This window comes from Panthera onca, chromosome B2 (assembly GCF_046562875.1).
Source record: "Panthera onca isolate mPanOnc1 chromosome B2, mPanOnc1 haplotype 2, whole genome shotgun sequence".
Lineage (NCBI taxonomy): Eukaryota > Metazoa > Chordata > Mammalia > Carnivora > Felidae > Panthera > Panthera onca.
This window is the reverse complement of record NC_138343.1, coordinates 110383729-110404732: the sequence shown is the minus strand read 5'-3', so window position 1 is coordinate 110404732 and position 21004 is coordinate 110383729. Positions and strand designations below refer to the sequence as shown.

At 33.0% G+C, this 21004-nt stretch overlaps 1 protein-coding gene and 1 long non-coding RNA gene across 2 annotated transcripts in view; one reads left to right on the top strand and one right to left on the bottom strand.

Moving 5' to 3' along the window:
• LOC132667599 (uncharacterized) overlaps positions 1 to 9253 on the bottom strand; it is a 63227-nt gene extending 53974 nt beyond the window's left edge. The window contains exon 1 of the long non-coding RNA XR_009605255.2: positions 9107 to 9253. This is a non-coding gene — a long non-coding RNA (uncharacterized LOC132667599). The remainder of the gene's footprint in view (positions 1 to 9106) is intronic.
• TRDN (triadin) overlaps positions 1 to 21004 on the top strand; it is a 388244-nt gene that overhangs the window by 341640 nt on the left and 25600 nt on the right. Inside the window, exons 28-38 of the mRNA XM_060616557.3 lie at positions 2496 to 2525; positions 4139 to 4186; positions 5991 to 6038; positions 7384 to 7401; positions 9411 to 9455; positions 11490 to 11510; positions 13230 to 13256; positions 14025 to 14063; positions 14436 to 14471; positions 15240 to 15284; positions 18160 to 18180. Of these exons, the coding sequence (XP_060472540.3) occupies positions 2496 to 2525; positions 4139 to 4186; positions 5991 to 6038; positions 7384 to 7401; positions 9411 to 9455; positions 11490 to 11510; positions 13230 to 13256; positions 14025 to 14063; positions 14436 to 14471; positions 15240 to 15284; positions 18160 to 18180 (378 nt within the window). The remainder of the gene's footprint in view (positions 1 to 2495; positions 2526 to 4138; positions 4187 to 5990; positions 6039 to 7383; positions 7402 to 9410; positions 9456 to 11489; positions 11511 to 13229; positions 13257 to 14024; positions 14064 to 14435; positions 14472 to 15239; positions 15285 to 18159; positions 18181 to 21004) is intronic.

Below are 21004 nucleotides of genomic sequence, written 5' to 3'. Positions count from 1 at the left end.
CTCTCTCACATTTTATTATGTGCAGCAAGGAGAAATAGGGCTGCACCTTCCACACTTTAATTGGAAATTTCTTCAGCTAAACCATGTTCTTCACTTATAAATTCTACCTCTGTTACTTAAACCCTAGTTTGGCTGCTCACTGCTTGAAAGCCAATACAGATGTTCTTTGGAAAGAAAAGGTTGCTTCATTCAACCTTGAACTGGTGTCCAAAGACCATCTCCCAGGTTCCCTGTTACGGAGTGGGGATTTTTAAAGGGGAGATTCAGGGTAGGAGATTACATACATATTAGTGAAAGGGGTGGGGAACTTATGATTATTCATGAGGAATGCTGGAGCATGTGAACCAGGCAAACATTTATGTAACATCCATCTTATGTTCACTCTGGGGTGGGGACTTAACACCAGAACAAGACAAAATTCAGCCCCTGATGTCAGGAGGTTACCTTAGGACAAGAAGAAGGGGCTATGGACATGCTCTGAGAGCTGCTTTAACCTGGATGGGGTCTTAGGCTTGTTTTCTCAGGTAAGGAATTCAGAGCCTTGTTTGTTCATAGGTGAGAATCATGTAAGTTGACCTTGAGTCCAGACCTCTGTGGAGACAGCTAGTGTATTTGTTAGTGGAGTCTGAAAAGACACAATAGCTAACTAGAAGGAAACCGTTCTCTGAAAAACAAACTTTAAACCTTCTCCTAGTTTCAACTTCATTAACCCCAGGGGGCACAGTTTCACTTACTCTATTTGAGGAACACAATTCAGCCAAGCTGTCTGCCATTTTATATCAAAGATCACCCCTGAAGTATATCCAATAGCATGTTCCTCATTTCCTTCTGGGACCTTACCAGGAGCACATTTAATGTTCCTATTTCTAGCAACATTCTTTTGATATATGTATTTGATGATGATATACATATTTTCTAAATTATCAGAAGCTTTCTTCCTAGCTCTTACCAATTCTAAGTCCTCAGCAGAATAGACTCTAATGTTGGTATTTCTGCCAATATCCTTTTCGAGGCAATCTAGGCTTTTTTTTTTTTTTTTTAATCAAGTGTCTCAAAAATCTTCCAGCCTCTTCTCATCAGCCAATTCCAAAACCACTTTCATATTTATATGTATTTGTTACAGCAGCACCTGATCTCCTGGTACCAAAATCTATTAGTTTACCTGGGTAACTGGAATAAAGTATCACAAACTGGATGGCTTAAAACAACAAAAATTTACTCTCTCACAGATCTAGAGGCTTGAAGTCCAAAGTCGAGATGTCAGCAGAGCCATGCTCCCTTTGAAACATGTAGAGGAGAATCTTTCCTTGTCTCTTCTAGCTTTTGATGTTGTGAGCAGTCCTGGTTCCTTGGCTTATAGATCCATCACTCTAAGCTCTGCCTCCACCATTACATAGCCTTCTTCTCCCTGTGTCTCCTTTGGTGTCTCTTATCCTCTCCTTATAAGGACACCTGTCAGATTGGATGAAGGACCCACCTTATTCCAGTATGACCTCATCTTAATTTAACCAATCATATCTGCAACAATTCTATTTCCAAATAAGGTCACATTCTGATATATGGCAGATTAGGACTTCAACATATCTTTTTGTGGGGTACAATTCAAACCATAACTCTGCTTGTCTAAATTTCTAAATCACGTAAGAACTTAATTAGATATATTTCAAAGATACTCTTCCTATTCCGCCATCAAATCATTTACCTTATACTGACATTGAAACTATACTCCACAATAATCATCTTGAGAAAACAGATTTTTCTAATTGAAATCAATCAGCAGTAGCAGCAACTTAATGACAGATAAGTACATGGCATGATATTAACTACTGTGTGTTTAATAGTCCAGCTCTGGGGTGCCTGGGTTACTCAGTTTGCTAAGCATCTGACCTTTTTTTTTTAATGTTTATTTGTTTTTGAGAGACAGACAGAGAGAGAACACAAAACGACAGAGAGAGAACACGAGTGGGGGGAGGAGCAGAGAGAGAAGGAGACACAGAATCCAAAGCAGGCTCCAGGCTTTGAGCTGTCAGCACAGAGCCCAACGTGGGGCTCAAAGCCACGAGCGGTGAGATCATGACCTGACCAAAGTTGGACGCTAAACTGACTGAGCCACCCAAGCGCCCCAAGCACCTGACTCTTGATTTCAGCTCAGGTCATGATCCCTTGGTCGGTGGGGTCAAGCCCTGTGTCAGGCTCTGCACTGACTGTGTGAATTCTGCTTGGGATTCTCTCTCTCTCCCTCTCTTTCTGCCCCTCTCCTGTTCATACACACTCACTCTCTGTCTCTCTCTCTCTCTCTCTTTCTCTCAAAATTAATAAATAAACTTAAAAAAAATAGTCCAGCACTAACAAACTAGCAGGAAACTGAAATCATTTTTAGTAAAATTCTGCCTTTTTAATAATGGTAAACAGAATAAAATAATTTCTAAAAATGAATTTGTGCTCTAGTTTATTTTTTCAGATTTTAAAATTTCTGCCTTTTTGTTTCCCTTTAGAGTCACAAGTAAAAAAGGAAACAAAACCAGGTAAAAAATATTTGTATTCTTAAATAGATACAAAGCTGATATTGCCTTCATCTTAGAACTAAAAGAGGCTTACCACCCACCAATGGAGATTTACAGGGTGTCCCGGAGCCTTATTGTTTTTCTTACTCTGTTGCTCAGTATGGTTTTATATTACTGGATTAGCTGAGAAGGGGGATATTCTGTAGGCAAAAACACCTAGAATATGGCTTTAAATGGACCACAGCAGATACTCTAGGTTTCAGGAGACATTTCTGGGAGTCCTTCAACCCTAGTATTATCATATTTAATTTGTAGGTTTATTTCCAACGACATAGCAATGACAAAATCACAGACTACTGGGATTTGAAGAGAAAAATGACAAGAATTTATTAAACACCTGTTAGGAGCTAAGGAACAGCTTAGGACTTTTATTTTCATTATAATGCTGTGAAACACATGGAACATGACAATTATTATTCATATTTAATGTGTGTGGAAACAGCTCAATAGACTCCACTCAGAAAATAATTTATTTTTCCAAGGTTTTCCAGCTAATAAATGTTGGAGCTAGGATTCTGCCCATGTCGGATTAACTCAAAACTTTGGGTGCTTCCACTAAGAAATTGTCCCAGACTAATGATTATTTTATGAAGAGGTAACATTGACCTAAAACCAGAGTGACCTTTCCAAGTTTACATTGCTATTTAGTGTTTAAGTCCTAGCTCTGGTACCAACTAACCACTGACCTGAGGCAAGTTTAAAAAAAAAAAAAACCCTCAGGCTCCATGGAAGCTATTTCTTCACTATAAAAAAATTGCATAGCAAGCTTCCTCAATGTCAACAAATTCAAGAATCCAAGTTTAAATGTACATACAACACTATATTACCCTTTTAATTCTCACCAAAACTTACCTAGCAACTGATCAGAAGCTTGATCCTAATTGCTCTTATAAATAATATATTGTTAATGTATCAAGGCTTATGAATGCCTAAGTACTGTCTTATGATTTATTTTTCCGACTGTATTTTTTTTTGCTGCAATTCAATGTTAGCAGATGGAAACATTTTGCATTTTCCTTTGTTTTTAAACCGGAAACCATTGGAAACTTCTAGTTAGGCCTAATGCCATTTCAAACTTTTATTTATTATTGGAAAATAACACAATTTTGCAGGTAATTTAATTGATTCTGTTTTTTTATATATAAATGTTTCCTTTAGAACTTCATCTGAAAAAAACTCAAATACATAGGACATGTATTAATTTTATCTATAATGCTTACATAGAATTTTGACAAGAAAATTTTAAATATTTCCAGTAAAATGCATTTGCTATCTATGCTTTAGTATTTATGCTTTGTTACAACTTATCCTTTGTAAAATACAAGTACTTAAATGTAAATAAGAATTCTTGTTATATTGTTTTCATGCAACCAAAACCACTAAATTTTTCACTTAAACTAAAATGACATGAAAACTTAGAAACAGTTTTTTTTCTGTGTGGACATATTTCCGACATGTGTCTATTATTTTCTGCTAAACAAATCACTGGCCTATGGAACAGAGAAAAAAATCACCGTATGTTAATTTATAAAGCTTCTAAACATCTGAAAAGATTTTATTTTTATTATTTTCAGAACAAGACAGAGCAAAACCGGAAAAGACTGTTTCTCATGGTAAACCAGGTATTTTGCAGGTGGTGTCTATAGTATAAAATTGTCTCTCCATGTTCTGGTTTCAGCAGAATGAAGAGACTCATGTCAAATCTAAAGTTTTGAGGGATGATTCAAGTCGTAAGTCACCCAACTTCTAGAACATCTCCAATTTTAGTCATCTCCACCATATTTTTTGAACTGAGGACTTGACCTGTAACAGTAACTACACAGTCTATCCCTTCTCATCAGATACTTAGCTGAGTAAGATCATCACCTCCAGCACTGAGGTGAATGGGCTCCATGGTTTACTTCTGTTCTGCATGGGACAAGACGTCCTTGGGAAACTTACAATTCAGAACGGCTCATTCAAACATGACATCTTACATTTCAAAACCCCCAAGAAAAGGAAATCAACATTTCTCCCTGTTTCCTCTCCTCCTTCCTTCCTCCGTCTTTGCCTCACTTTCTTTTTTTTCAACCCTGGTCTTACATTTTGGAGAAAGTAGAGGTAAGCCAGTGTGTTCTGCTCAGAAAGAGAGACACAGAATTTACCAAAACAAATGTGTTGTTTTTTATTTAAGACTAAAAACTTTTAAGTTTTCATTTACGCTAATTAAATATGACTTTAATTTTGAAGCAGTCCCAAGCCTCAGTTATTGTCCTTCATTCCAGGCTGAATTGTTTACCCGAAGTTGTAAATGTAGTTAGGCCAGAATCTTTAATAAGGTAAAAACATACTTTCTGTAAGCATATCTTAGGAAACATTTTCCTTATACTTCTAAAATTTTTACTTTAGGAAAACTGTTTACAATGGGTTTGAGTCCATTTGCTTTCATTTGCTCAGGCTTTAAAATACATGACACACCAACAAAAGAAGCTATAGGAGTAGACAAAGCAGAGCTGTAGTGTGAGGAACCAAGAATAACTGTCTATATTGACATAAGCAGAACCTTAGAACCTCCTCATTTAATGAATAATAAAATCTTGCTATTTTCTTGACTGTCCCAAATGTCAGTCATTTTGAGCTGAAATACAGAGAGTGAGTTTAGTCTCCAAGTATACAGCAAGCACACTGTCCTCCAGCCACACCTTTCTTTTATTTTAGTGATAATATCCGTATTCTAAATTCTGCTTCCCAGGGAAACCTTCTAATTGATTAATTCCCACTGCTGAATTATTTAAAAGTTCCATTTTACATAAGATCATTTTAATAATCTCTCTATACCGATCCAAGTCTCTTTGATTATGTCTATAAAAACATAGAGAACAGAAGACATCCCATAAATGTACCACTTTGCCCTTCCCCAGCTTTGTACGATAAAACACACACACACACACACACAAAACAAAAACAAAAAAAACCCTTGGGTCCCTAGGCTAATCCTGGGTTCCCAGGGAGGTATTTTGCACTAGAAAAATTAAAAAATGCTTCTTCCTGTTCCAGTTCAATTATTAAAAAAGTATATGTGCTTTTTATTAAAAAAAAAAACAGAACAAAACAAAACAAAACAACCCCTGCATAGATAAATACAGTGAAATACAGTGAAGGCAAGGAATAGGGTGTATATCGGCAGGTTAGGGGACGATTCCAATTAGGAAAACTTTTATGGTAGGATAGCTGCAAAGGATGTCTGCAGCTGGGCACTTTTTTTTTGTGCTCCATCCAATTTGAATAGAAGATATAGCTTGCTGTGTTTTTGGAAAAACAGCTAACTTTTTCTCAGTATTGGTGTTATTTCAAAGAGAATACAAAATATCAAAGTTGACTTATGTCACTGTTTTATAGTAATGTATTTAAATTTCCTACTTGTGTTAAAATTTTTTCCTATCACAGAAGAAAAAGTTGTCAAGCAGGTAAAAGCTACTACAATAGAAAAACCAGGTAAGATATTTCATATTTTTCTTCTGTGTATCAGCTTTATGTTACATGGGTACACACACACACACACACACACACACACACACATTTTCACTGAAGTGTATAGTTTCAGTGCTATAAATTTTAAGATTTTGAATTCTTATAAATCACTAAAATATATACTCAATAAATTAACAGTGGAAAGCTAAAGAGATATAATTTAATTTTTAAGTGTGCTTGATCTAAGCTTGCATATAACTCATAAAGTAATCCAAGTAATACATTGATTATCATATACTATTAGGTGTTTAATCTTATTTCATTTTAACTTATTTTTAAGTTTATTTATTTATTTTGAAAGAGACAGAGACAGCACACAAGCAGGGGAGGGGCAGAGAGAGGGAAAAAGAGATGATCCCAAGCAGGCTCCACACTGGCAGTACAGAGCCTGACGCCGGGCTCAAATTTATGAAATTGTGAAATCATGACCTGAGTTGAAACCAAGAGTTGGATGCTTAAGTGACTGAACCACCCAGACACGCCAGAGCATATAATATTAAAATAGTTCATCTCTCAGTATTTCCTGTGAGGAGAAAAAAAGGAACATACACACTTCTCCCATTCTGAAGTTCTTTCCTAGAGGGATGAATAAAATGGAGTCTTCATCTCACCTGACATCCTAAACCATTGAATCTTTTCCATTGAATTCCAACATCGAAATTCTACCCACCTGGACAACTGGCAGTTAATAGAGTCCCATTTCTTACTAAAAAAAATCATTTCAAAGGAAAATGTCTGTGAAGTAATTTTTTCATTTTAACTGAGAGAATCATGATAATCAGGATTTAAATACAGTTTCTCAGTGGAAAATATAATAGAATTCAGGAAAGAACTAATTATTTATATAATTATATACTATTAACACATGAGGAAAAAAAAGAAACCTTATGAGGCCATTTACACATGACCTCATATGTCCTTTGTACTCTATTATAGCCATTGTCAAAGCTCATAATTTCAGCTAATGTTCCTTTAATGTGCACCCTAAGGTGTTAATGTGCCCCCATGAGTATTTCATTTAGTTATATGGGTATTCAGAGATTATCAAGAAGCTAGCCCAATGCACTTGTGTGCCAAATATAGAGATTGCTTTAAATTTTGCATACATTCTGTGTGTCATAATTTTTCAGAAAGCAGTGTAATTGGTATATTTGCTGACAGTGAAAGGATAGTGCTCAGAGAGAATGGAATAGTTTAATATAAGAAGAGGATCTAAAACTAAGAAGAAATAAACACAGATGCTAAAGAGTTATTTTTTCAAAGGTTTGCACTCATCAATATGCCATTTACTTTTCTCCACTCTTTACAGTCAAGCTCAAACCAACAAGTAAGAGATGAAAAGAATAAAATCTGAAAACTAATGCTTGGCTATTTTAATTTTAACACTTTGCTTGTTTTTTCTTTAATTGTTAATTTTGGTGATGCCTATGTCTAAATTACCTGTATAGATGACAAAATAAGGTTTTGCAATAGCTTTGATTTAACATCTTTGCCTTTCACTAGTAATTAATACTTTGCTATAATTATCCAGAAGAAATCTCTGGAAGTTGTATCACCATTACTAATACTAATACTAATAATCATATAGCCTCATAGGCTATAAAATACCACTAAGAAGTTAGAGTAAACAGGTAATCCTTCAAACACACACAGTGAATAACAAAGGAAAATAAAATGATACACAATTATCAGTGTTATGAACCACATGTTGATTTTGATTTGTTTGTTTTAAGTAGCATTAATTATATTGTAGGTAGACTTTGCTATTTCAAAATCCATGAGATTGTAATCATATTACCATTTTTTTATTAAAATCATGAACTCTTCTTAGGAGTGTGAACTTAAAAGATCATTCATTTTACTGCTCAGGAATGATACAGAGATTACAGTGACAGAGAGTTTAATAGGTGACTATTAGGCTCAGAAGGGCAATAGGCTCCTTGTCACATAGATAGTAAATAAGTCCAAAATTGTCTCCAAGTTTTGATCTTGGTCCTTGAATGTCATGTATATGAAACAACTTCAATGAAAGCATGATTGGCTGTTGCTCAAATATGCTCCGGATCCTATATCAAAAAAGGATTGACCCCATCCAAAGATGAATTTGGTGAGATCAATTAGGAGACCATATAGGTGGTTTCAGGAGATAATATGCAAATACGTGTAGCCTGATAGAACGTATTCACCTCCTGGAACCTGTTGCATATATTTTGAATATGCATTTTTATATGATTATTATTACTGCAATCTATTATACTTTTGTAGTTGCCTTTATTATGACAGTTTAAGAAGTTTAATATCAGCTTTTCAATTTTATTTTATTTTGCATGCTTACTTAATATTAACATTTATGCAAATTAAGTTCACGAAAGTGTATTCTTAAATGCTATCAATCTCTAATTTACAAATATCCAGTTTAGTCTTAGGACAACATAGGTTCCGCATCTTCCCACATACTTCACTGCTGGTGCATGACGTTGGGGAAACATAGTAGTACTTTTAGAATCCAAATTCAGGAGTGAGTGAAGAAAAAGACAGATAAACATCAGTAACAGCTCAGGAGGACTAACCCAGGGTGATTAGAAAGAACTAACACTTGGCAATGATCCAAATATCCTCAACTCCATTCAATGTATCCTACCCATAATGGCTTCATTTGAAATTCCACTTTTGATGAAGGAGAGAGATCTATTTTTCTTTATTTCAAATATTTTTCATGGGACTAAGAGAGATACCAATTACACATTTGATTCCATTTGTCATGTCCTCGAATTAACAGATTCATCTGTGAGAGTTCTAACTGGACCTGGAAAGAGAAAGAGGTCCAGGAAAACAAAAATACAAAATGTGGTACTTTCTGGCATAGGGTGGGTCTAGGTTCAATTTTCAACAATAAAATAATGTCCAGCACAAATTACTTCTGATCTGGCAAGAAAGGAACTAGAAGGAGTCAGAGAGGTACAAAGGGGAGCTTGTAAAATGCCAAAGAGAAATGTCATCTGCTTTAAAGTATCCCTAAGGAATGACTCTACCTTTAGCAGAGAAAGAAAAATCCTCTTTTTATTCTCCTTTTGTCGTAGTCTAGCCTCTTCTTTCTATACCATGTGGCCTCAAGAGGGCTAGTACCTTTGTATCTTACAGGTTGCCCTGAGAATGAACCTGACTGTGTTTATAATGCGTTTCTATGGCAATATGCTTTCTGAGTTCCAGCGTGCAAATGACTTTGAGGGCATGCTTCCCATATAAACTGAGGATCACTTGTAAACACATAAGTAAGAAATGCTTGCTACACAAACAATCCACAGATTGCCAATTAATTTTAATTTCTCTTTCTAGAAAAAGCTGAACATCAAGAAAAAGAATCTCCATCTATAAAAACAGGTGTTTTTACATTCTGTCTTAATTGCCTCTTTGTATTAAATTTAAAAATTAAAACAAAGCCTACAACTGTTTTTCATTTTGTCCTGGTAATTTTTAGTCTGGTTTTGCAGCAAAATCTAGTTTATCTGATATAGATAAGCTGACAATTATACATTTTGCTGAGTATTATAACCAGTATGTATAGGATTGCCAAACATACTGTTATAATACAACAGTATATTTGGTTTCACGGTTTTTTTTTTTAATTCTAGTTATGTAACATATAGTGTAATATTGGTTTCAGGATTAGAATTTGGTGATTCATCACTTACATATAACATCCAATGCTCATCCCAAGAAATGCCCTCCTTAATACCCATCACTCATCTAGTCCACTCCCTGTCCACCTCCTCTCCAGTAGCCCTCAGCTTGTTCTCTATAGTTAAGAGTCTCTTATGGTTATAATACAGCACTATTAGCAAAATAGTATTTGATTTCATGATTCACAAGCACCTTTCACTGTTGTCAATATCAATGTCATGTGTCATACTGATTAAGTCAATTCACTGCTGATAGTATTGTAAAATAACTTGCCAAATTGCACAAATTACATTTTACTGAAAACTAATCATGAATTTCAGCTTGATATATGTTCTTAAATATAAAATATATAATTGCTAGCTTAATATTTAAAAAAATACTACTCAAATTTTAAAACTATAATGGTTGGCATGGTTCAAACACGAAGGCATACATTATAGGAGACTAATTGTGAAAATATACCTCCTTCTCCTCTCTTTTTCCCTATTCTACCAGTTCCTATTCCAAAATATCCAATAGGTAATTACTGTTATTTCTTATTGTCTCCTTCTAGCAACATACATACATAGCATATACACATAATATACATATACATACATGCTTATATAAAATAAACATATATATCCCCACTTTTATTTTTTACACAAATTATGACATACTCTATAAGTTACCATGTCCCAGGTTTTTCTATTTAAGAATGTATTTTGAAAATTTGAATTTGAAATGTAAAAATTATCAAATTTTGAAATTTTAAATTTGAAATGAATTTTACATTTCAAATTTGAAAATTTGAATGTATTTTGAAAATAATAGTATTCTATTAGATAGTTGTATAGTTAACTAATCTCTGATTGGTATGTTTAGGTTGTCTAACAAGATTTCTATACTGATACAAAATAATATATATATATATATATATATATATATATATATATATATATATCTACCAGTCTAGTTTTGTTACTTTATCTTTGGAGTAAAATTTCTTAAAGTATTTTAGTGAAATGGTATATACAATGTAATTTTTATAGATAATTCTAATTGTTCTCTGATATAAGTTGTATCGATTTATATTCCCACAGTTAATGAATTAGAATTAGTTGACCCAGTTTTGAGTGATTTGAATTGTTCACAGTCATGACCACATGCTGTAAACTTTTTTATAAATAAATCGATCTTTAGGTGTATGACTGCATAATTAATGTTTTTAGTTAACAGTTTCAGAAGACAAGGAATACTGGAGAAAGAGGTCATGTATTTGGATGGTATAGTTTTGTGGTTTTCATCTACCACTCATTTATTCCCCCTGAGATTTTATAAAATCAGTTTCTTCGTTTAAAATGCTGTACTGGGGGACTTAGACAGTTAATATGAATTAAAGTTAACATGTATTCTGCAAAGATGATGGTGGAATATGCATTTTATGCTATTTAGAAATAGTAAGGCATTCAAATTTTTGTGAGCATTCAAATTGCATCAAATCAAACATGAGGTTTTATAGGGATAAAGAGAGACCAAGAGGATTCTATATTTGAAAGCTGTACAATCTCTTCTACAGAGAATTCATTAGGAATATAACTTTAAAATTCCTCAAAAGGCATTTTCTATTGCTTATTTAATATAAGGTTAGCCTATTCCTGTTTTAACTCAGACAGAAATAAGAATATAAATGACTGATATTTTACCTATGGGTGGAAATTGACCACTGGTTTTCTTTTTTTCTTTACTTTTTAGACAAAACCAAACCAACTACAAGTAAGTGTAGAATGTTAAAATTAAAAATTTGCTATTTAATTATTTTAATTTTATAACCCTTGGAGTTTATATGCAGCAGAGAAAGGATGGTATGTTTATTAAGGCGATAGTCATTATGCGATCACCTATGTAAATGATTCTGATTGACAAAGAATAATGTGTATGTTGTATTCATTTATCCTTGAACATGTCTTTATTGGGCACCTATTAGCACACTATACCAGGATATGTGAGAGAAGGCCTACAATGTTTTCTGTTGTCATGCCTGTGTAATTAATACATTTACCATAATAATGCCTCTGTGGAAAATAGTGGTTGGGTCTTTCTTTTATGTACTTCCTTTTGTTTGTGAGGATGTATTGAGTAAACACAGTATGGAGATCCCTCTAATAGTTGCTTCTGAGTTCGGAAAATTTAGAACACATAATACCTGTCTCCAATTATTTAATTTTAAGCACATGAGCCTTTTATTATCTTACTTTTTGAAAGCCTGAGGGTGAATTGTTTTTAGTTTCAGTTTTTAGTTTTATTTTTGACATTCCAAGAAATAATACGAATATAACAGTTAATACAGTTTTGAAAATTTATGTTTTGTGTAATTTCATAAAAATGAAATTATTATGTATTAAATTATGACCCAGACTTTAACCTGGAGTAAAAATCTGTGCATTTCAATCTAGCAGCTATATCTAAAGTTTTGAAATGCCAAGGAATAGCTTGGTTCCTTAAAAGTATCATGACAGATTCCTTACAAATGCAGCAACAATTTTCTTATAAATGAATTTTATGTTAAAATATTAAATGTTGCCTTTGAGTTGGAGAAAATCTTTAGCACATCTAGTTTTTATTATTTCTATGGATATAAAGAGTATTGCAAAATTTAACAGTTGAAAGTCAAAACTAGAATGCTAATATATCACCATAATCTCTTGTAAATACTGTTTTGTTTATGACTCATTATTCATCTTTCATCTTCATTATTATAAAATATGTTAATCAATTTTTCTTGAATTTTTAATATAGCTTCCAGAAAAGTTATGGAAGACAAAATCAAATGTATCAGGTTTATAGAAAATGTTATCACTTTAAATGAATTGTGAGGAAAAATGCATTTTAAAAACCTGCCATGCTATATTTTAAAATATTATTGGTCTATGAAATAGCTGAAAGAACAAAAAGAAAGGCTGGTTCTATATTATCATAAAGACAAGTAGCATTTTATTTCTTGTCTCACTATTCTGACAATAGTCACCATGAGCTGAATTTATTTCTGAGATGTTTTTCAGTTTCATCCCACGACCCCACCTATTACATTTAGTATAACTTCTTATATGTGTAGTGGCTTTATAAATATTCAATGAATAAATGCATGCACATATGTATGAAGATCAAGTTAAAAGTTTGTGAAATAGAGCTGTATAATTTGTAATTAAGAAAACTAAGCAAAGGACTTCAAACTGATTCATTCTACTATATAGAATTAGACTGTTTTAGATTCGTCTGTAGAGTAGTTCTAATTTCAAAATAGATTTCTAGTTACAGTTTTCAGAGATATTAGTTACCAGTGTGTTTCTTTGCCATTTTAAGTGTATGTGTTTATTGTCATTACCGGTGGAATTTAATAGGATATACCTGGAGGTAAAGCTCAGTTGTATGCTACTGAAATACAAAATTATTCTTTCCTTTTCTTTTTCTATATATTCTTCTTTTTTTCTAAAGAAGAAACATCAGAAATCATAGAATCAGGTAAATATTTACTTTCCCAAAGGAGGGAACATAGATCAGTTGAAACAGATCTGTATGTAAATTTATCTTTATCTAGCTGTGTAACATTTAGGAAAATCCCTTACCCAGTTCAGCTTCCTGGTTTCCTCACCTATAAAACAGGCAAAATGACTTCCCAAAAGGCTTACAACAGTTAAGTATTAAATAAGAAACATATGCAACATTCCCACTACATAATTACTTGTCACTCATTACATATTGATTTTCTTCTCACTCTTGTCTGATAAATATAGTTGAAGAAAATCATCAATCAACCAAAAGTGTTTTGAAAAGCCTGTGTCCACTTTTGGTTTGGAGATAATTTGTGACTCTCATTGTTTTTAATCCATTGTTTTATTTATTGAGCACCCATAGCACCAGTCAAATACTCATTTCCTTAAGAAAACAGTTGAAAATTCAGATGTTTTTTCCTGTTGTTACTAGTTAACATTTAATAAATGAATGGCTTGCTTTAACTCTACTTCAAAGTGCATTAAAAAAAAGACAAAAAGTAAAAGGGAAGGGGCTCTGCCATACAGGTGACTGAATACAAGCTAAATAACTAAGCATAACAAAAATACCTATGTTCTCACACATGGGAGGTACCCTCTTCCTTCACATCTTGCAAAAGCAGAGCCCTAACCCCCTACACTTATGGGATTAAGTCCTATCTCCAACTGTTTACTTCAAGATTAAGAAACTCATGGTTTTTAAACTGATAATTTCTTGTTATTATATTTTCCCTCCTAGGGAAGAAGAAAATTGAAAAACCTGAAAAAGAAAGTAAAGGTAAAGATGACATTTAAAGACATATGCACCAAATTAACAATAAAAGCACAGAAATAAAAAAACACAGAATTATATAAATTATGCCACTTAAAAGCAATTCATGAAAATGTGGGCAGCGATTTTAAAGCATATATCAGAATTACAATTCACTATAGGATTTTCCATGCAAAAGGTGTAGATATCACTTATTATTACATATGCAAAAAGAGAGAAATTTAGGTTCTGCTATTTCTAAATTAATACCATAGAATTCTTTTCATATAATACCTGAAGTGTGAATATTAACTACACAAAATTTAATTCCAAACCTTAGGAAGACCTATGAATAAATGTGATATATGATTCAAAATTACCTTCACTTTTTTTCTACAGAAAAAACAGAAATGAAACATCTTAAAGAAGAAAAAGGTAATTTTTTAAAAGATTGAAAAGTGAAATGCAAAGCCCTGAAGCAAAAATACTTGAGTTGAGGATTATTTATATCACTTTAAAGTAAAACTTTTATTTGTGTACATGATGAGAGCTAAGGTCATTTAAAAAAGAAATGTGGAAAATAATCAGTGGATATGTGGTAACGGCCATGGCAAAGGAACAGTGGGTGGCAGGCCAGTCCCAACAAATGTGTTGCACCATCGGTGGGCAACAAGTCTAGAAGCTGCATCACAAAGTTGCTATTTTTCTTAACATTGGGTGTATTTATTTGTAAACAATAAAAGATAATATGATAATCACTGATTTTCAATGCAGGTATCTGAAAAAACTTGCAAAGACCTTAATTACCAGAGAAATATTCTATTGGATCAAGAAGAAAGCATTCTTAGACATATCGAAAAGATTGTTAATTATGAAAGAAGACAGATGTTTTCTTTTGTTTTTTAGTTTATCTTCAATTTCAGTTACTCAGGATGACCAATTGTTCACAGATTCTAGTTAGTTTAAATACTGTAATCAGTGCAATCATGTTATATCCCTGTTTATGCAAACAAAACAATCTCTACTGGTGACGTTTATTTTTGTTAGATGTTAGAAGAGAAAAAATTTTTAAATCATCCTGAGAAAATATTTACAACATTTAAATATTCCCATTTTCCCAAAGCTTGGTTGAAGTGAGCCAAAATTTTTATGAAAATTCCCTTTAAAAATTCATAGTTTAATTTACATTTTCCTTATCAACAGTCTCAACAAGAAAAGAAAGTCTTCAATCACACAATGTGACAAAAGGTAATCTTGAATCAACTTTGCAAATATCCAATTGCTAAGTTAGTATGGAGGTGCCTAAATTATGTTTGCACTAAAACTAAATTTTTTAAAGCAAAGAAGTCTAGCAGCTATACACTTCTGCTAGTAGCAGAAGTGGAGAGGTGGGAAATCTAGCAGGGAGTTTACATTTCAGTGTAAAACTAGCCAACGTAAAGAAATCAAAAATGTTAACAACATAAACATTCAATAGAATATTCTAGTACATACCAGAAGATAAATTTCTCTATTACAAAAGACTTTCGTAACATGCATAAGGTCAAAAATGATATAGTGGTAAAAATAGATAGATAAGAATTATTTTATGTATTACATAAATACAGCCAAAATTATAAATACCTTTTTATTACCTAAACTTGGCCCTTTAAATTAATTCAAGAAGTGGATGGTGGAGGGAAAATGCCAGCATGCACATGGAAGGGAGATGTCTTTTACCTAAAATAAGAACGACATGTTTTGGTGATTTGATCATCAAAAAACTACAAATGGATGTTATAACTGAATTATGCAATCTGAGTGATATAATTTTTAAAAATCTAATTAGCTCGGGGTACCTGGGTGGCTCAGTTGGTTGAGTGTCCAACATCGGCTCAGGTCATGATCTCGCGGCTGGGGAGTTCAAGCCCCACGTCAGGCTCTGTGCTGACAGCTCAGAGCCTGGAGCTGCATCAGATTCTGTGTCTCCCTCTCTCTCTGCTCCTCCCCTACTCGTGTTCTGTCTTTCTGTCTCTCTCTCTCAAAAATAAACATTAAAAAAAAAGAATTTAAAAAAATAAAAAATAAAATTAAAAAATCTAATTAACTCAAAAGGTAATGGTATTTAAATATTTTAAATTTTAAGGTGCTAAGTAAACATGCCATAACTGAACAATTATTTTCATTCATAGCAAATATATACATCTCCAGTGTGTGGAGAGAGGAAATGAGTCTTGTTTTTTACTGGTTCCTTCTTTCTGCTTAGTGTATTATGTACGCCTGAAATGACGTACTGAAAGGACATAGCTACATATAAAATTTAGACATATAGTCATTAGTAATTTAGACTTATAATTATCAGTCATACTAGATGGTAAAATTTAGATTAAGAACAAACCAAATCTGTAGAAGCATAACGGGCCATAAATTTTATATCTCAACTTCCTTAACTTTTAAAATATTGCCTAGCATTTTTTAGGATAATTAGCTAGAAGAATGAGAAGATATGTTATTTTAAAAACCCACTGGTACATCCTTTCCTAACTAATCCTATTAATTCATTTAATCCTTAGAACAGGCCCAATTATGCCCAATTTAAAGATAAGGTAAATGTGATGAAGGAACACCTAACATCTCAGAGTGTTTACCTGGTAGAGACAGGATTTGGCTCAAAGTAAATATGACGCCAAAGACTTAACGGTTAAATCCATTCGATCCCACTTCCCTACCCTATCGCACTGTGGCACATACAGGAGAATGTATGGGCACAATCGGGGCAGCCCAAAGAAAAAATGTACCCCTGAAGGAAAAAATGTTTCCAAGAGAGTGGTAACTCCCTTCTTACCCCACTGTGTGAGTCCATCATTTCCAAGATCTTTATATTATGAAAACACAGTAGGGACAAATTATTATATATGAAAGCACAACACTAACCTGGAGCTAGTTGAGAGTACAGGCATATTCTTATTCATTCCTTCATCCAACAGATAATTCATTGTATTTCAGTAAATGTTTACTGTACGCCTTTTTAAGTTCCTGTCTTTTAGTCAGTGATAGTATTTTTAAATGAAAAATAATAACACATGAGCCTTACTGAAGTATTTTTTCTAAATTATTTTGTGTTTTGAATACATGAGGTATGCAGCTGTAATATAACTAAAACCATAAGTATCTCAAAGGAAAAAAAATTTTCTAAAAACCTTTCTATTGGCATTAACCACTTTCTGTAAATTTATAATCCCTAGGTTTATACTAAAAACTCTGCAAGTCTCAAAGTAAATCATATAACGCAGATTCCTTTAAAAATTTATGTTTTCAAGTCTGGCCCTTTAAATTAGACTAATGTTGGGATGGTAGCTATACTTGTGATGAACACAGCATGATTATAAACTTGTCAAATCAGCAAGTTATACACCTGAAACTTGTAAGATTATGTGTCAACCATACTAAGAAAAAAAAATAGACTAACGTTAGTACAATGTAGATGTTACCAATCTTTTTTTTTTCTTTCCAAGAAGTTAGAATATCTGTTACAGTATTTGGTATTTGGGACAATCATCTCACTTTATATTTTTGTCCTACATACATACACTTTAATGTAAAAAGATACTACTTTGAAGAATTATAGTCTCTCATTGAAACTAGACAAATGGTTATGAAAAATTAAACTGATTTTGCATGTTGCTTTTTAAGGTTTAGTTATTCATCATTATTACCTTTGAAAGGAAAATAATTCTTAATGATACATTTTATGGAATTTGGAAACTTTAAACAAATATTTACATTAATTACATCATACATAGTAATTTTACTCAACTTAGTTATAATTAAAGTTGAACCAAAACACTTAATTTAACAAGAATCCTGCTGATTTTAGTAAGTGTTTAAAATGTAAACACGTTGTAACATCTATAATAATTAAGCGCTTTTATTATATTTCACATGAAAACAATTAATACACTCAAAGACCCATGTTCTCAGGCAATAGTTATATTCTTACATTACATTAAGCAATAAGAAAGTCAAAAGATGTGAGATAATTTCACGTAGTCCATCAACGTATAATTTCTTTGCATTTTATCTGAGTTAAACAAAACTTTTTTTCTTCCTTTTATTTTATTTTATTTTATTTTATTTTTAGCAGAAAAACCTGCAAGAGTATCAAGTAAGTACTGCTTGTATTGATGATAAATTCTCTTTGGCATGCAGTATAAATTTCCAGCTGAAACTCATAAAATATTTATACTTTTAATGTGTTCAGAGACTGAGTCATTTCATACTAAACCCTCTGATAGAAATTTAACTTTTAAACTTAGTTATGCTGAAACTTAAAAAACTATGTTATTTGAAATAACTTGTAACAGAAATAACTGATCGTGTTCTCAAGCCTGAAGATTAAAGCGACTTGCATTCAAATACATTAATTTTTTCAGTGATTGAAGCAAAATGAAATAAAATAATCCTGATTCTGCCTTCAACTTTCAATCACTAAAGATTTGCTGTAGACTACATATGATTGAGCAATAATGTTTTATTTGCTGGTATTTTCTAATGGTTGTTAACTTAAATATAATTATATATCTGAGAAGAATAACATAGCTAAGAATGGATCTAAGCTCATATATCATAAACAGACAAAGTTCTCAGAAAACACTCTCTAAAATATCAATTTCTAGGTACCCAAAGGCATTCTAAATATATACAATACAACTTTAAATTTTCCTGTAAGTTCCTAAAAATTCTGAGAGATAGGAATTTTCCCTCCCATGTTTTCTGATTTTTAAAAAAGTCATTTTAAATCGATGCTGTCTAGTGCAATTTCATGTGAACAACACATGTAATTTTAAATTTTCTGGTAAGTACATTAAAAGGATAAAAAGAAACATGTTAAAATAATTTTAATGTTTATTTATTTATATAAGTATTATTTCATTATGTATCAATATAGAACACATTGATAGTTTACACTGTTTTTTGAAATCTTGTGGTGTGTGTCTGTGTTTTACACTTAGCACATTTCAGTTCGTACTAGTCACATTTCAGTACCCCAAAGCCCCATGTGGTTAGTGGCAACTACATTGGACAGAGCAGATCTTAATATTTCTTGAGCATTTCTGCTGTACACACTACATCGTGAGTATTGAGGACAGTATAAGACAATCATCAAATGTGGTACCTGCCACATCTCTCATTTGAACCTCTTTGACAGCAAATAATAGAACTCCACATGGACTTACTTCAGGGATTTAAAAAAAGAAGAATAACAAGGGTGCAGAATTGTGTCACTGATGCAAGGGCAAAGCTTCCAGCTGATACTCAAGAAAGCCCTCTGAAACCATTCCACTCCACACTCTTTCCTTATACCCAAAGGTAGTCAGGGCAGACTTCATGAAGAAAGTGATTACAAAATTTATAATTTGAAGAATGGTTAGGTTTGAATAACTAGAAAAAGACTGAAGTAAATGTAAAGGAAGAACTCACTTCCCCTGTGTTTCTTCTGCACTCTTACAGAAGTACCACGCTCCAGGCACTTCCTACACTAGATATATGGGGTTTTTTTTGTTTTGTTTTGTTTTGTTTCCACACCAAGAAATTCTCTGTGATGCCAGCTTGGTGTCATACAATTTCAGTCACTTCTGATGCTAACTGGGTTTAGCACAGTCCCCATAGGTTAACGGCTTAGTCTCACAAGACTCCTCCCCATTTCTGTTGCCAATTGTTAAGTAGTAGGTCCCCAGGTTATTCATAGTTTCCATCCAACATGGCTACAAATCAATGGTTCTCATGACTTCCTCCCTTGAATTCAATTATTTGCTAGAACATCTAACAGAACTCAGAGAAACAATTACATTTACTAGTTTATTATATAATAAAGGATATGATAAAGGATACAGATGAACAGCCAGATGAAGAAATACATAGGGCAAAGTCTGAAAGGGGTCCCAAGCACAGAAACTTCTGCCCCTGTGGAGTTGGGGTAAGCCACTTTCCTTGTATGTAGATGGGTTTACTTGAACCGTATACTTGAATCCCATACTTGAGAGAATTTTTAATGGAGGCTTTATACATACATAGGCATGATTGATTGTAAACTCCATCTCCAGTCCCCTTCCCCTTCCTGGAGGATGGGGAGTGGGGCTGAAAGTTTCAGGTTTCTAATCGTGGCTTGGTATTTTTGGTGACCAGCCCCCATCCAGGAGCCCACCAAGCATTTGCCTCATTGGCAAATCTATCACCTAGTAGATTCTAAGGGATTTAGAAACTCTATGCCAGGAACCAGGGGCAGAAACCAATATATATATATATATATATTATATATATTTATATATATAATATATATATATATCACAGTCAGCAACCAAGAAAACTTGGTATAAGGGCAATTAAAAGACAAGTTAGCTGAAGTTAAGGGCTAGTGTCAGAAAGCAGTGGAGGTAAGGACATGTAGGTTAAAATATGAGGTAGAGATCCTGCAGGCCAAAGGACTTTGGACCTACTGCCACAGAAAACTGTGGTTTACTTTATATAAGGGCGTAAAAAGGAGAGAATTGTTGGGAAGAAATAAGTGTAAATAAGTAAATGAGAAATAAGAATAGTAACTGAAAACAGACAGTGTGATGACAAAATGTCTACTTTTTCTTATGGATCATATGAGATAAATGTCCAATGACATCATGAGATGATACATTTTAATAAATTGGCTGCTATGCATATGAATATTATATTCTCTATAGAACATATTTTTATCAGGCTTTTTTGGAGGCAATCATCAAAAACTTCAGGTATTTATCTAATAAAACATACTGAAGATAATTTAAACTGAAGATTCATTGTTCTTTTTCTCAACCCATTTTCAGCATTATGTCCATGTGTATTTATTTTTGGTCAGACTTCTTATTTATCTTTCAGTCTTTTCTTTGTCTTTCATAACAGAGGTTCACAAATAGCTTTTGCTTTGAGCCCAGACTTGCACGCACATTCTCTAACTC